The sequence below is a fragment of the Panulirus ornatus genome, chromosome 20 (assembly GCF_036320965.1).
Source record: "Panulirus ornatus isolate Po-2019 chromosome 20, ASM3632096v1, whole genome shotgun sequence".
NCBI classification, from domain to species: domain Eukaryota; kingdom Metazoa; phylum Arthropoda; class Malacostraca; order Decapoda; family Palinuridae; genus Panulirus; species Panulirus ornatus.
Genome location: NC_092243.1, coordinates 55,746,472 through 55,762,628, shown reverse-complemented (window position 1 = coordinate 55,762,628; position 16,157 = coordinate 55,746,472). Strand labels below are relative to the sequence as shown.

The 16,157-nt window shown below is 38.2% G+C and overlaps 1 protein-coding gene across 1 annotated transcript; it reads right to left on the bottom strand.

The window, feature by feature from the left end:
- Nucleotides 1–293: 293 nt before the first annotated feature.
- Nucleotides 294–10,707, bottom strand: LOC139756022 (hemocyanin-like). Its single transcript, XM_071674967.1, has 3 exons — nucleotides 10,485–10,707; nucleotides 7,227–8,750; nucleotides 294–882 (listed from the first exon to the last, which is right to left on the bottom strand). The coding sequence occupies exons 1-3, from the start codon at nucleotides 10,690–10,692 to the stop codon at nucleotides 437–439; spliced, it is 2,178 nt and encodes a 725-aa protein (XP_071531068.1). The 5' UTR covers nucleotides 10,693–10,707; the 3' UTR covers nucleotides 294–436.
- Nucleotides 10,708–16,157: the final 5,450 nt, after the last annotated feature.

The following is a 16,157-nucleotide window of genomic DNA, read 5'->3' as shown; positions in this document are numbered from 1 at the left end:
AATACGCAGACAAGGATAAGTCTCTTCCAGTGATGCATATTCATATAAGTAAAAGGCATTTGATCTTTTCTTTTTTATATTTTCAATTAGAAGTACAGCTGAATAATGTTTGTGGCTAAATGCGTTACTTGTTCAAGAAATATTTTGAAGAAAAGAAAAATGTAGATGCGACAGTTACACTCATACTAAGTTGTTGATTAATGTCGAGTTGATTATATATATATATATATATATATATATATATATATATATATATATATATATATATATATATATATATATATATATATATATATATATATATATATATATATATATATATATATATATATATATATATATATATATATATATATATATATATATCACTGATGCACTCTAGCTATATTCTGGAATTCCTTACCACCACAATTCCACTCATGTCTTCACAATTCTTCTACGGGTCTTTCTCCATTTCATCATGGAAAAGCTTGACTAATGTTTTCTTTACATTCGGAAGATCCAGAATAGTGTGCTTGCCATGGAAGTGACGGTCTAGTGGGTAACCCATGGGCCGCTTGTCAGGGTATTTTTCACCGTGGATGCCACAGTGAGCGTGGGTGCCAGCATGCTCCATCTCCTCAGGGTTATCCATGGTCTTCTCCTCTTCACCGTTGGTCACAGCCACAAACAGGTAAAATTCCATACCGCCGCTCTTGCCCTTTGGAAGAAGCATTCTGTTGGGGATTCCACATGAGCGTTCATGTTTCCCTAGGTCGATCTCGACGCCGTTGGCTACAGCATCGTTGGCTTGTTTCATCAGTGCTTCCAGGCTTGGCATATCAGGAACAGTTACTGAGGAGTCACTGGAACTGCGAACGATGTGATTTGCGCCAGGAGTCACTGGAAAATGGAAAAACACAGATCATTGTATCAATTGTCATTGTATTTCTACCATTCGTAAGCGTTTGCACCTAAAGACTATATGCCAGAGAATCTCCCAAGATGATAACAGAAGGTAACAAACAAAAGCATAAGTCGTTTATTTAATCAGATAACTGTATTCTAATGATCTGGTGGAAGATTAACTTACGCACACAGATAGACACACATTACATCGGCTAATCTTTAGTATAGCATTCATGTATATGGATAAGAAGATTTGCAAAAAAATTCAAAATTATGATTAAGTCACATGAGTATCGACTCTAGTCACAAAAATGTATATGAAAAGCTCCAGAAAAGTGCAGTATAGAAAGGTTGTACAAATTTGCCTCCCTAAGAAAGAAAGCTGAGTGACTGACGCCTGATCATAACCATCAAGTATCTAAACCATACCGACCATGTAGATAGTAAACAGTTCTTTTAAAGATGTCTGGATAAGACATCCGGAAGACGTAACAAAGGAAAACGCAAACCTCGGTATATTGGAGTCTGTATTTCAACTCTGGCCACCTCAGTGTGAGATACCTTAAGAACTGATAGAAAATATGCAAGACCTGACATGAAGTAAGAGGATTAAGCATAAATCTTTGGAGACAATACATTTATCAACAATAAATAAGGGAGCAAAAACGAAAGTAAAAAGATTTAAGTTTTCAAACTGAGCTGAAAAATTCGAGCGTTAAGAGCTGTGTTTAAATATATCAGAAAGATGAACGACATTTTGTAGCAAGAGATAGAAAAATATTAGAAGGAATATCAGGAAAGATTTGTTCATCAACTGTGCGTTGGTTGAACAGGATCATCTGAGGGGTGAGAATTAGAACACACAACGTATATACATATATATATATATATATATATATATATATATATATATATATATATATATATATATATATATATATATATATATATATATATATATATATATATTGTTACGAACACGTGTGTGTGCCCACATGTTCGTATATTTGAGATTGGTGTATCTCTGTGTATGGTGTGCCTTGGTGTAGGGTGTGGTTGCTATCGGCTCGGATCTCACTTCCCTGACCGTGTTAATTGTCCTAGCAATTATGTTTTGAAGCAGATGTTGACCAGTCCTCTAGCACCCAAACCCTTGTCAACGGCGTCAGGTCAAGGCGTGGGGCAAGCTGCGGGGTATGTCATCCCGTACATTCGCTGCTGTCCTGGACACGGGAGCAAAGAAATTTGAATATGTGGGTGGGACCTTAGGCCTCCTTCAGCCAATCACGTCAAGATAAGGGCGTGACAATCAGTCTTTTGACCTATCAAGGGCAATTGTGTCATTTTGGCCTATCGTAGCAATAGGTGGCGAGTCGAGGCGTGGCTAGCTGTTCCTGCCTTGCTGGTCCTTCAGATGAAAGGCTCAGACGGTCGTCTGGGAGTCGATTCCTTCAGCAGTCCCGAGCCCAGCAAGGTAATGTAGGCTTTCCCTGTTTCGAACCCCGTAGCCACCGCTGCCCTAGTTTGTAAGATGTTACTGTGTTACGTCAGGTATAACTAAGTGTAACGATGATGTTTACTGTGTCACGTCAGGTTTAGCTAAGTGTAACGATGATGTTTACTGTGTCACGTCAGGTTTAACTAAGTGTAACGATGATGTTTACTGTGTCACGTCAGGTCTAACTAAGTGTAATGCTATCGAACAAAGTGTCAAAGGAAAGAGATCTCCTGGTTTGAAATCTTCTATGGAACGTTAACTCATGTTCAGTGTTAAATGTTCAGTGTTAACGTAAATGATTCGTGCCTGATTTATGTGTTCACCTTGTACATTTGAATTCTTTCATTATAAGTAATTCTAATCTTGGTGTTTGTTTAAATCTCATAACGTCAAAACAGCGTTATACCGAGTTGTGCAATATAACAAATCTAACTTCCTTGCAAAGACAAGGACCAGTATAGTATTTGTAACATACATATGTTACTGGCGACCTTGCTCGAATAAGCACGGAGTTCGTAACAACATATCTATGCATATATATATATATATATATATATATATATATATATATATATATATATATATATATATATATATATATATATGTATATATATATTTCATCGCTGAGTATAGGGGAGAAAGAATACTTCCCACGAATTCCTCACGTGTCGTAAAAGGCGACTAAAGGGGACGGGAACGGGGGACTGGAAACTCTCCCCTCATTGTATTTAACTTTCTGAAAGGGGAAACAGAAGAAGGAGTCACGCGGAGAGGGCTCATCCTACTCGAAGGCTCAGATTGGGGTGTCTAAATATGTGTGGATGTAACCAAGATGAGAAAAAAAGAGAGATAGGTAGTATGTTTGAGGAGAGGAACCTGGATGTTGTGGCTTTGAGCGAAACAAATCTCAAGGGTAAAGGGGAAGAGTGGTTTTGGAATGTCTTGGGAGTAAAGTCAGGGGTTAGTGAGAGGACAAGAGCAAGGGAAGGAGTAGCACTATTCCTGAAACAGGAGTGGTGGGAGTATGTGATAGAGTGTAAGAAAGTAAACTCTAGATTGATATGGGTAAAACTGAAAGTGGGTGGAGAGAGATAGGTGATCATTGGTGCATATGAACCTGGGCATGAGAAGAAAGATCATGAGAGGCAAGTGTTTTGGGAGCAGCTGAGTGAGTGTGTTAATAGTTTTGATGCACGAGACCGGGTTATAGTGATGGGTAATTTGAATGCAAAGGTGAGTAATGTGGCAGTTGAGGGAATAATTGGTGTACATGGGGTGTTCAGTGTTGTAAATGGAAATGGTGAAGAGCTTGTAGGTTTATGTGCTGAAAAAGGACTGATGATTGAGAATACTTGGTTTAAACAGAGCGATATACATAAGTATACGTATGTAAGTAGGAAAGATGGCCAGAGAGCGTTATTGGATTACGTGTTAATTGATAGGCGCGCGAAAGAGAGACTTTTGGATGTTAATGAGCGGAGAGGTGCAACTGGAGGGATGTCTGATCATTATCTTGTGGAGGCGAAGGTGAAGATTTGTGTAGATTTTCAGAAAAGAAGAGAGAATGTTGGGGTGAAAAGAGTGGTGAGAGTAAGTGAGCTTGGGAAGGAGACTTGTGTGAGGAAGTACCAGGAGAGACTGAGTACATAATGGAAAAAGGTGAGAACTAAGGAATTAAGGGGAGTGGGGGAGGAATGGGATGTATTTAGGGTAGCGGTGATGGTTTGCACAAAAGATGCTTGTGGTATGAGAAGCGTGGGAGGTGGGCAGATTAGAAAGGGTAGTGAGTGGTGGGATGAAGAAGTAAGATTATTAGTGAAAGAGAAGAGAGAAGCATTTGGACGATTTTTGTAGGGAAATAATGCAAATGAGTGGGAGATTTATAAAAGAAAGAGGCAGGAGGTCAAGAGAAAGGTGCAAGAGGTGAAAAAGAGGGCAAATGAGAGTTGGAGTGAGAGAGTATCATTAAATTTTAGGGAGAATAAAAAGATGTTTTGGATGGAGGTAAATAAAGTGCATAAGACAAGGGAACAAATGGGAACTTCAGTGAAGGGCGCTAATGGGGAGGTGATAACAAGTAGCGGTGATGTGAGAAGGGGATGGAGTGAGTATTTTGTTGGTTTGTTGAATGTGTTTGATGATACAGTGGCAGATATAGGGTGTTTTGGTCAAGGTGGTGTGCAAAGTGAGAGGGTTAGGGAAAATGATTTGGTAAACAGAGAAGAGGTAGTAAAAGCTTTGCGGAAGATGAAAGCCAGCAAGGCGGCGGGTTTGGATGGTATTGCAGTGGAATTTATTAAAAAAGGGGATGATTGTATTGTTGACTGGTTGGTAAGGTTATTCAATGTATGTATGTCTCTTGGTGAGCTGCCTGAGAATTGGCGGAATGCTTCCACAGTGCCAATGTACAAAGGCAAAGGGGATGAAAGTGAGTGCTCAAATTACAGAGGTATTTGTTTGTTGAGTATTCCTGGGAAATTATATGGGAGGGTATTACTTGAGAGGGTGAAGGTATGTACAGAGCATCAGATTGGAGAAGAGCAGAGTGGTTTCATAAGTGGTAGAAGATGTGTAGATCAGATGTTTGCTTTGAAAAATGTATTTGAGAAATACTTAGAAAAGCAAATGGATTTGTATGTAGCATTTGTGGATCTGGAGAAGGCATACGATAGAGTTGATAGAGATGCTCTGTAGAAGATATTGAAAATATATGGTGTGGGAGGCAAGTTGTTAGATGCAGTGAAAAGTTATTATCGAGGCTGTAAGGCATGTGTACGTGTAGGAAGTGAGGAAAGTGATTGGTTCTCAGTGAATGTAGGTTTGCGTTAAAGGTGTGTGATGTCTCCATGGTTGTTTACTTTGTTTATGGATGGAGTTGTTAGGAAGGTGAATGCAAGAGTTTTGGAAAGAGGGGCAACTTTGCAGTCTGTTGTGGATGAGAGAGCTTGGGAAGTGAGTCAGTTGTTGTTCGTTGATGATACAGCACTGGTGGTTGATTCGTGTGAGAAACTGCAGAAGCTGGTGACTGAGTTTGGTAAAGCGTGTGAAAGAAGAAAGCTGCGAGTAAAGGTAAATAAGAGCAAGGTTATTATGTGCTGTAGCGTTGAGGGACAAATCAATTGGGAGATAAGTTTGAATGGAGAGAAACTGGAGGAAGTGAAGTGTTTTAAATATCTGGAAGTGGATTTGGCAGCGGACGGAACCATGGAAGCGGACGTGAATCATAGGGTGGGGGAGGGGGCGAAAGTTCTGGGAGCGTTAAAGAATGTGTGGAAGTCGAGAACATTATCTCGGAAAGCAAAAAATGGGTATGTTTGAAGGAACAGTGGTTCCAACAATGTTATATGGTTGGGAGGCGTGGGCTATGGATAGAGTTGTGCGCAGGAGGGTGGATGTGCTGAAAATGAGATGTTTGAGGACAATATGTGGTGTGAGGTGGTTTGATCGAGTAAGTAATGTAAGGGTAAGAGAGATGTGTGGTAATAAAAAGAGTGTGGTTGAAAGAGTAGAAGAGGGTGCTTTGAAATGGTTTGGTCACATGGAGAGAATGAGTGAGGAAAGATTGACAAAGAGGATGTATGTGTCAGAGGTGGAGGGAACGAGGAGAAGTGGGAGACCAAATTGGAGGTGGAAAGATAGAGTGAAAAAGATTTTGAGTGATCGGGGCCTGAACATGCAGGAGGGTGAAATGCGTGCATGGAATAGAGTGAATTGGAACGATGTGGTATACCGGGGTCCATGTGCTGTCAGTGGATTGAACCAGGGCATGTGAAGCGTCTGGGGTAAACCATGGAAAGTTCTGTGGGGCCTGGGTGTGGAAAGGGAGCTGTGGTTTCGTTGCATTATTACATGACAGATAAAGACTGAGTGTGAACAACTGTGGCCTTTGTTGTCTTTTCCTAGCACTACCTCGCGCACATGAAGGGGAGGGAGTTGTTATTTCATGTGTGGCGGGGTGGCGATGGGAATGAATTAAGGCAGACAGTATGAATTATGTACATGTGTATATATGTATATGTCTGTGTGTGTATATATATTTATACGTTGAGATGTATAGGTATGTATATGTGCGTGTGTGGACGTGTATGTATATACATGTGTATGTGGGTGGGTTGGGCCATTCTTTCGTCTGTTTCCTTGGGCTACCTCGCTAACGCGGGAGACAGCGACAAAGCAAAAGATATTTGGTACATAAAGCAGTAAAACACACACTCGGAGAAATCTTTTAAAGCTGTCAATGCTTCTTGTCAATATTACGATTTGAATAGTCGATAACATTAAGAGTTAAAGCGCTTCAAGCATTGCAGAAGACATTATTCGTGTTTACAATTAATGTAGTTGTAGTACATCTTTCAGAAACTGAAATGTCGGATTTTCTTTAGAAATCTACCGGCAAGTTGAGTCGTTAACACGAAATTGATGAAAACAATTGTGTGAAATTTGTGTATATGAAAAACAATGGTCTAAATTTCTTTTATGTATCACATTACTTTAAGCCGAATCGAGGTGATGTATCCTTGTTTGTTGAGGGAACGCTATTATAGAAAAAATATTTCATTCTAAAATGTATTCCAAAGTGTTTAGATTTAGACGGTCTCTGATATATCACCTACTATGAATGTCGAGAGAATCTATGAGTCTGCCCTCATTGGTTTAAATGTACCCAACTTATCACAATCTTAGATATTTCACAAAGAATATTCAACACTTCCACCTAAAAAGGTGCAGAATGGAAGTAAACAACTATTTGGCAAGGAATTTACACAGAGGATACCGTGAATTTAGATCAATTCTTGGAATATTCCCAGGGTTAAAGACAGTCATGCACATTGTACTTACGCTTTTTCCAGAACTTGTCTGTTTCAATACAGAACCACCGTCTCTCCTCCCAGCTATATTTCAAGCCGTTGGAATCTCTTCGGGGGCATAGGAAGATGCGAACTGTGCCCAGGACATCTTGTTCATTGTTGTTGTTGACGTCAATACTATAGTTAAACTCATGGTGGTTTAGGCGAAGTGTAAGAGCATCGATTTCTTTTTCCTCAACGCTCAAACCTTTATCGACAGCATTCTTGATACTGAATCTGAATTTCTCGAAGAATGTTCTAAGTTCTCCTTCAATGGCGACGTTTTCTAACGATACCCCTGCGAAGTGGACTTGCTCCTCACTGTAAGGAGGAAGCAGGTCCTTATGTTCCTTAAATATGTTGTTCATATACTTATGAAGCCGGAAGAAACTTGGGTCTCGTGTAGCAGTCTCAAAATGCTCCATGACACCTGGAGGCATGTTGAATTTTCCATGAGGATCTCCCTGTCGACCAAGCATAATGTGAGCGACGTTATGCAGGGAACCATAGTACTGAACGTTGGGACTATACATGGATGATTCAATGATGTCTCCTAAAACATCAATTCCATGTTCGTTCATGAGGTCAATGCTGTTTCCATCTTTGTCAACGATGTATCCATGAGCAATTGCGTCACGTATGCGACTCTCAGTGATGATCATGTCACGCACTCGAGCTACTCCGTGTACATCTTCGAATCGAACATTGTCTGGACGAGCAGGGAACTCACCACCATATTTGTAACTAGTGTGAGGAGCAAAACCTTCGTAAATAATGTCATCCCAGTGCAATTCGTCAACGGGATCCAACCAGTTGGAGAGACGCTCTGCGTCAAAGCGAACAGTAAGCTGGTGATGGGCCCAGAAGAAGAGCTCACCTTTGCGATCTAAATGATAGCCATAGGAGTCCTTCCACCAAAATGGAAAGTCCATATGCCAAGTCACGTGATGCATGTTCATGCCAATGTCTTCTCCGAAGTAGGCCACACGTTGCTCTTTGTTCTTTAGTGTTCCAGTGAAACTCATTTCAAATTCACCTCCTTGCTGGGTCATCTTGGCAGTGTACGCCTTATTTATGACTTCAGTGTTTGTAAACATGTGGGGAGTAACTTCGTAAAGTGGAGGAAGAGCAATACCCTGTCCTAAGGGGGAGTGAATGACACCCACATAGAGTCCATATAAGAAGACACCCTCATTCATATTGGCACGGAAGAAGGCGGCGTTGTTGATGAAGGACTCCCATGTCTTGCAATGAATGAGAACGTCAAAGAACATAAGAGCCTCTTCGCGATGACGTGGGTTAAAGAGAGAGAACCAATTGTGTTGCTGCAACAGGGTATGCCCGTTCACCTCAGCCATAAGTCTTTGAGCGGCTGCACCATCGTCACTATACAAGGAGAGATCCTCATCAGGTTTGAAAGATTCTGCCGTGGCCTGTAGTTCAGGATCACGGATATTATCGTAAATCCTGTCTACCAGATGGGTGATATCCAGTTGTTTCTTGGCAATGCTCACACCTATAACAGAGAAAAGAGATCATGTTAATGAAAGTACTCTTGCTTCCTTGTATTAAAACGAAATAAATGAATAAACGAATAAATCATTTTATGTATTCAGTTTGTAGTTCAAGCTGTCCTTCATGGCATTGTTAATTTGTGTCGCTTATAATGTTTTCACTAACTATGTTGTATGTACTATGGTTCTTTCAAATTTGTTTTTCATGTACTTGCTTGCGTTTCACATTTCCTATCCAAGATTTATGACGCAATTTTTCTCTTTTTTGTAGATTCCTGATGATGCCTCTGTGAAGGCGAAAGCTTGATTGAAATGAAATGGAAAAATTTTGACAACTGTTTTTCAAGTACCCACTTACTGTTGGAACAATATTAAAAGAATTAGAGAAAATAATAAATTAATACTTCTGAATATTCTGTCGTATTCAGTTTATGTGCAGCAGAGAAAATCTGCTCCCAGCTTGCATATATATTTTCTTTTTCTTTTTTTTCTTTGCTTTGTCGCTGTCTCCCGCATCTGCGAGGTAGCGCAAGGAAACAGACGAAAGAAATGGCCCAACCCACCCCCATCCACATGTATATACACACGTCCACACACGCAAACACACACACCTGCACAGCTTTCCATGGTTTACCCCAGACGCTTCACTTGCCCTGATTCAATCCACTGACAGCACGTCAACCCCGGTATACCACATCGATCCAATTCACTCTATTCCTTGCCCTCCTTTCACCCTCCTGCATGTTCAGGCCCCGATCACACAAAATCTTTTTCACTCCATCTTTCCACCTCCAATTTGGTCTCCCACTTCTCGTTCCCTCCACCTCCGACACATATATCCTCTTGGTCAATCTTTCCTCACTCATTCTCTCCATGTGCCCAAACCATTTCAAAACACCCTCTTCTGCTCTCTCAACAACGCTCTTTTTATTTCCACACATCTCTCTTACCCTTACGTTACTTACTCGATCAAACCACCTCACACCACACATTGTCCTCAAACATCTCATTTCCAGCACATCCATCCTCCTGCGCACAACTCTATCCATAGCCCACGCCTCGCAACCATGCGACATTGTTGGAACCACTATTCCTTCAAACACCCATTTTTGCTTTCCGAGATAATGTTCTCGACTTCCACACATTCTTCAAGGCTCCCAGGATTTTCGCCGCCTCCCCCACCCTATGATCCACTTCCGCTTCCATTGTTCCATCCGCTGCCAGATCCACTCGCAGATATATATATATATATATATATATATTTATATATTGATATGAAGATCATGTTTTAAGAGAGCAGATACTTCAAGTAGACTGTAGTGAAAATCGAGACATAGATTGACCAGCATTTTGCTAGACTATGAAAGATAAGTGCACAAAAAGAATTGTCTCCATAGTTAGTGCATATTAGCCTTAGCTTAGAATATTGATCTGCATGTATTGGTGTTAGTCTGACATAAAGAAAAATATATCATGATCATTTCGTATATCTATCGTTTTGATATATTGAAAGATTGTGTGATTAATTATATATCTAGTCGTGTGTATATCAAAATGTGTCGAAACTTATGCTTCTTACAAATCCAACTTAGGAAGGATACACAAAAATACAGTGTTTACGAAATTGAAATTGACGAATTCAGAAATATTATATCAATGTTATCGATTCTTAAAATGTAGAAATAACATTGTTAACTGAAAGCTTTATGGCTGATGTATAACAATGATGTGCTTACTTGGTGGGCTATCATTCTGGAATTCTTCAAGAAGTTCCTCGCCGATGCTTGGCCAGGCGGCAGCAGCCGCTACTAACGTGCACAGTACCAGGACTCTCATGCTGGCAGTGATGGCAATGAGTTCTCTCACTTGTCTTATATATTCCACTCTCGACATGGACCCTGTTCGTACCTTTTGCCTCAATCTGATAACGTTGAGTCTGGCCATATATTGTGTAACCGATTGTCATTATATAAAATAATTTACAATGAAATAAAAGTTAGTAATTACAAATATACCAGATATACTAATGGAAATCGATTTTTATACAAAAGAAAAAGATATACAAGCTTTTGTAAAGAATTATAGAAATACCAAAGAGAGCACACTGACATAATCCCGTATTATCATACGTGTGCAAGAAACTGATACATGGAGATCTAAATCCAATTATGCTCGTAATAGAAAAAAACGTACATATGGCTTCATGTAGAACTGTTCTCTCACATCAAGTTTTCTTTTATATGTTCCCTTAGGTGTCTCATGCGCATTTTTCTTATTGATTGATTTTTGCCGGTAGAGCAGCGCATTTACTGTGAACTCCAACCTATCCTGTTGACGGCAGCACAAAAGAGGATGCAGAATATTTAGTAAGTTCGAGAAGAAGACAGTGATTACAGGAGTATTTTGCAAGTTACAGTTTGAGGAAGAAGTTAACAAGGATTGGGTTGTATTGAATTAGATGGCCAAGAAGTTTCACGGTGCGTGAATATTTGGCAAAAATCAAACAAAAGTAATTGGTTTATGTATTAGGATATATAACAACTGAACTGTTTATATCAACAAAAGTTACGACACTTTTCAAGTATCAGAGGTACAATATTGTTATAGATGAAATGCTTATATATATAATTGTAGTGTTCAGAACTCACTAACAAAAATCATTCTTTAACTTTGCATATTCTTTGTTGACATGCGTCAAATGAAAAACATTTTTCTTGTACGTTTATAATATGCTCCCAGGCACATTGATATCTGTCTGTCGTTGTGAAAATCTTCAGTGTCATACTTCGTATTACTTGAGTAGACAGTATTACATCATGATTGTGTTCCTTAGATTTATGTTTCTAATTGATGATATCAACCAGGTCTTTGACGTCGTGAGTGTCTTTCCCTGCCCCACATGTCCATATACGTATAAATATATATGTAATGTTCCTCCTAGATCTTAACCTTTGTACATGCATTCACCTTCTTAGTTACCTCTATCCCACACAACTTACCAGGTGCACTTAACGAACGTATACCTCTGTAGTTGGAGCAGTCACACTGACTTGACCGAACAGCAACCGTTAGAAGGGAGAGTGGTTAAGGTGGGTTATTTGGCGTGGGTTAACCTGGGTAGCTAGGTGTGTCAGGGAGCAGTTTTCTTGTTTAAATTTTTTGTCAATTCTCTCATAATGTTCAAACTACAGAGGTAAAAGTTCGTAGCTCAGAAGGGGAAGTTATGTACAAAGCATCAGAATGAGGAGGAGAAATATGGTTCTAGAAGTTGTAGATGATGTGTTTATCAGGGCCTTTCGTTTAAAGGCTGTGTGAGAAGTACATGAGAAACATGCAGGAGGGTGAAAGGCATGCAGTGAGTGCTACTGGCAAGCATTCCTTTGCTGATAAAAGAATATTAGTGAAAGTCTATACAAAGTGGATGGCTATATTGTTGATAACATTTGTAAACAGTTCCCTTTTTTGTCCACATAATAAGTATATGATACGCACCCGACCTCCATTCGGGAAGTCACTTGTTTACCAAATGGCGTCCTAGGAACGTCTCTTCGTTACATTTCAACTGACTGGTATATTTCTTTCTTTATCTCCCCTGATGTTGTGATTATTACACGGAAGTGCACTTGGAAACTTATCGTGTTTCATTTCCCGTTGGAATCAGGAATATACTCGATCACGCGCTCAATTGTGATCATTTCCAGTATATATATATATATATATATATATATATATATATATATATATATATATATATATATATATATATATATATATATATATATATACATATAAATATATATATATATATATATATATATATATATATATATATATATATATATATATATATATATATATATATATATATATATATATATATATATATATATATATATACATATAAATATATATATATATATATATATATATATATATATATATATATATATATATATATATATATATATATATATATATATTATTAGATCTAAGTTAAAGTACCATAGATCTTTCATTGATAAATCCCTTAAGTTCGCAAAGAAATCATTTTATAGACTTGAACCCAAACCTCCCATTGACAACAAGAATCTTTTAATTCTCCCTTTTAATAATAATTTCACTTTACTTCCTATGTTGCTTAAATGCATTAATGTAAATGTTGCCTTCAGCAACAATGATACTATAAAGAATATCTTAATCAAGAATTCACCAGAAAATTCTCCTGGATGCATCTATAAAGTGCCATGTAGAAATTGTGATGAGTTTTATGTTGGACAGACTGGTAAGGAACTTTCTGTTAGACTTAAGCAACATGAATATAGTATAAGAACAGGACAAGAATCAAATGCCTTGTTTAATCGCGTTAAAAACTATGATCTTTGTATTGACTGGAGTAATGCCATCTCAGTTATCAACTCTAACTCTATTACCACGAGAAATATCATTGAATCTTCTATTATTAAACACACAAAAAATTATAATCTTAATATTAGTGATGGTCTATAGATTTAGATAGCTTTATTAATGATAGAATTTGTAAAATGATAAGTTTATGAACGCTCGTTATCTGTCTTGGATAATCGCATGTTTACCAAATGGCGTCCTAGCTTCGTCTCTTCGATGTACATCGACTGACTGTTATATTTCCCTCTTGTGTCTCCCCTGATGATGTGATTATTACACAAAAGTGCACTTGGGAACTTATCGTGTTTCATTTTCCCCGTAAACTCAAAGGAATAACTTGATCACGCGCAAAATTGTGATACTTTCCAGTATATATATATATATATATATATATATATATATATATACGAATAAAGTGTATATGAACGCGCACCTTTATAGAACATACAAAGCTCCATCAGCCAGGATCGAACCTGGGACCCCTTGTGCAAGAGGCAGGCATGCTAACCGCTAGGCTAAGGGACTGTATAATAGGAAACAACTATTCGAAATACTAAGTACTCGAATACCCTTCGTCTCACAATGGTGAGCAACGGGGTCTATCGGTTGTTTCCGAACAGAACACATAGCCAGCTGATAGCGTTTTATCGAACCTGACTGTACAACGCGGAGTTATATGAATACGAATAAAGTGTATATGAACGCGCACAAGGGGTCCCAGGTTCGATCCTGGCTGCTGGAGCTTTGTATGATATATATATATATATATATATATATATATATATATAATATATATATATATATATATATATATATATATATATATATATATATATATATATATTTATTCATTTATCTATCTATTTATTCACTTATCTATTTATTCATTGATTTATCATACTTTGTCGCTGTCTCCCACGATAGCGAGGTAGCACAAAGAAACAGACGAAAGAATGGCCTAACCCACCCACATACACGTCCATACACGCACATATACATACCTATACATTTCAATGTATACATGTATACACATACACAGACATATACATATAAGCTCATGTACATAATTCATACATGCTGCCAATATTCATTCCCGTCGCCACCCCGCCACACATGAAATAACAACCCCCTCCCCCCTCACGCGCGCGAGGCAGCGCCAAGAAAAGACGACAAAGGCAACTTTCGTTCACAATGAGTCTCTCGCTGTCATGTATAATGCACCAAAACTACAGCTCCCTTTCCACATCAAGGCCCTACAAAATTTCAATGGTTTACCCCAGACGCTTCACATGCTCTGGTTCAATCCATTGACAGCACTACGACCCCGGTATACCATATCGTTCCAATTCACTCTACTCCTTGCACGCCTTTCACCCTTCTGCATGTTCAGGCCCCGATCGCTCAAAATCTTTTTTAATCCATCCACGCGCGAGCGGGGGGGTGGGTGTATGTGTGTGTGTGTGTGTGTGTGTGTGTGTGTGTGTGTGCGGGGGGGGCTGTTTTTCATGTGTGGCAGGGTGGCGACGAGAATAAATGAAGGCAGCAAGTATGAATACGTACATGAGTGTGTATGTTTATATCTGAATATGTATATGTATGTATAAGTAGAAATGTATGGGTATATGTATTTATGCGTGTGAGGGCATAATTGTATATACATGTGTATGTGGGTGGGTTGGGTCATTCTTTCGTCTGTTTCTTTGCGCTACTTCGCTGACATGGGAGACTGCGACTAAGTATAATGATAATGAAAATAATAATGATAATAATAATAAGTATATATATATATATATATATATATATATATATATATATATATATATATATATATATATATATATATATATATATATTTATATATATATATATATATTCCTGTGGGTCCACGGGGAAAATGAAACACGAAAAGTTCCCAAGTGTACTTTCGTGTAATAATCACATCATCAGGGGAGACACAAGAGAGAAATATAACAGTCAGTTGATATACATCGAAGAGACGAAGCTAGGACGCCATTTAGTAAATATGTTCACTAAATGGCGTCCTAGCTTCGTGTTTACTAAATGGCGTCCTAGCTTCGTCTCTTCGATGTATATCAACTGACTGTTATATTTCTCTCTTGTGTTTCCCCTGATGATGTGATTATTACACGAAAGTGCACTTGGGAACTTTTCGTGTTTCATTTTTCCCCGTGGACTCACAGGAATATCTTGATCACGCGCAAAATTGTGATCCTTTCCAATATATATATATATATATATATATATATATATATATATATATATATATATATATATATATATATATATATATATATATCTAAAGTAGATTTTTTTTCTTTTATGAACTAATTGAATAAAAGTCTTCAAGCATCATTTTAGTACATAAGTGTGATAGAGTGAGCATATGTCACTTTGCACCCCTTAATATTTTCATAATTCTGTATATAAAGTCTCCATATGTATTAGTTGAAATACAAATATATTAACCTTACTACACCTGCGTGCATATGTTATTCCTAAATGTTATTTGTGTAAAGGAACTTATATAACGACAATCTGTTACACAACATGTTGGCCAGACTCAGCGTTATCAGACTGAAGCAAAAGGTACGAACGGGGTCCAGTCGAGAGTGGAATAAGCCAAGTGCGAGAACTCAGTGCTGTCACCACCAGCATGAGAGTCCTAGTACTGTGCACGTTAGTAGCGGCTGCTGCTGCTTGGCCGAGCTTCGTCAAGGAACTTTTAGAAGAATTCCAGACTGATAACCCGCCAAGTAAACATATCTTGACCTATTCTTAAGTGTCACAATACTGCAGCACCGCAAGCTGACCTACTCATTGTTATGTATCAGTCATAAACCTCTCGGTTAACCCGGTTACTTGTACTTTTAAAGAATTAGCGACATGAAGGTAATATTTCTAAATTCGTCACTTTGGATTTATTAGGCATTGTATATATATGCGTGGGAAGTATTCTTTCTCCCCTATATATATATATATATATA

Bases quoted from the DNA above. Each gene is read 5' to 3' on its own strand.
- LOC139756022 (XM_071674967.1), bottom strand. From the start codon at position 10,692: ATGGCCAGACTCAACGTTATCAGATTGAGGCAAAAGGTACGAACAGGG. The intron at 8,751-10,484 runs GTAAGCACATCA...TCTCTGTTATAG, and splicing joins CCAGAATGATAGCCCACCAA to GTGTGAGCATTGCCAAGAAA. The intron at 883-7,226 runs GTAAGTACAATG...TCCATTTTCCAG, and splicing joins AGACAAGTTCTGGAAAAAGC to TGACTCCTGGCGCAAATCAC.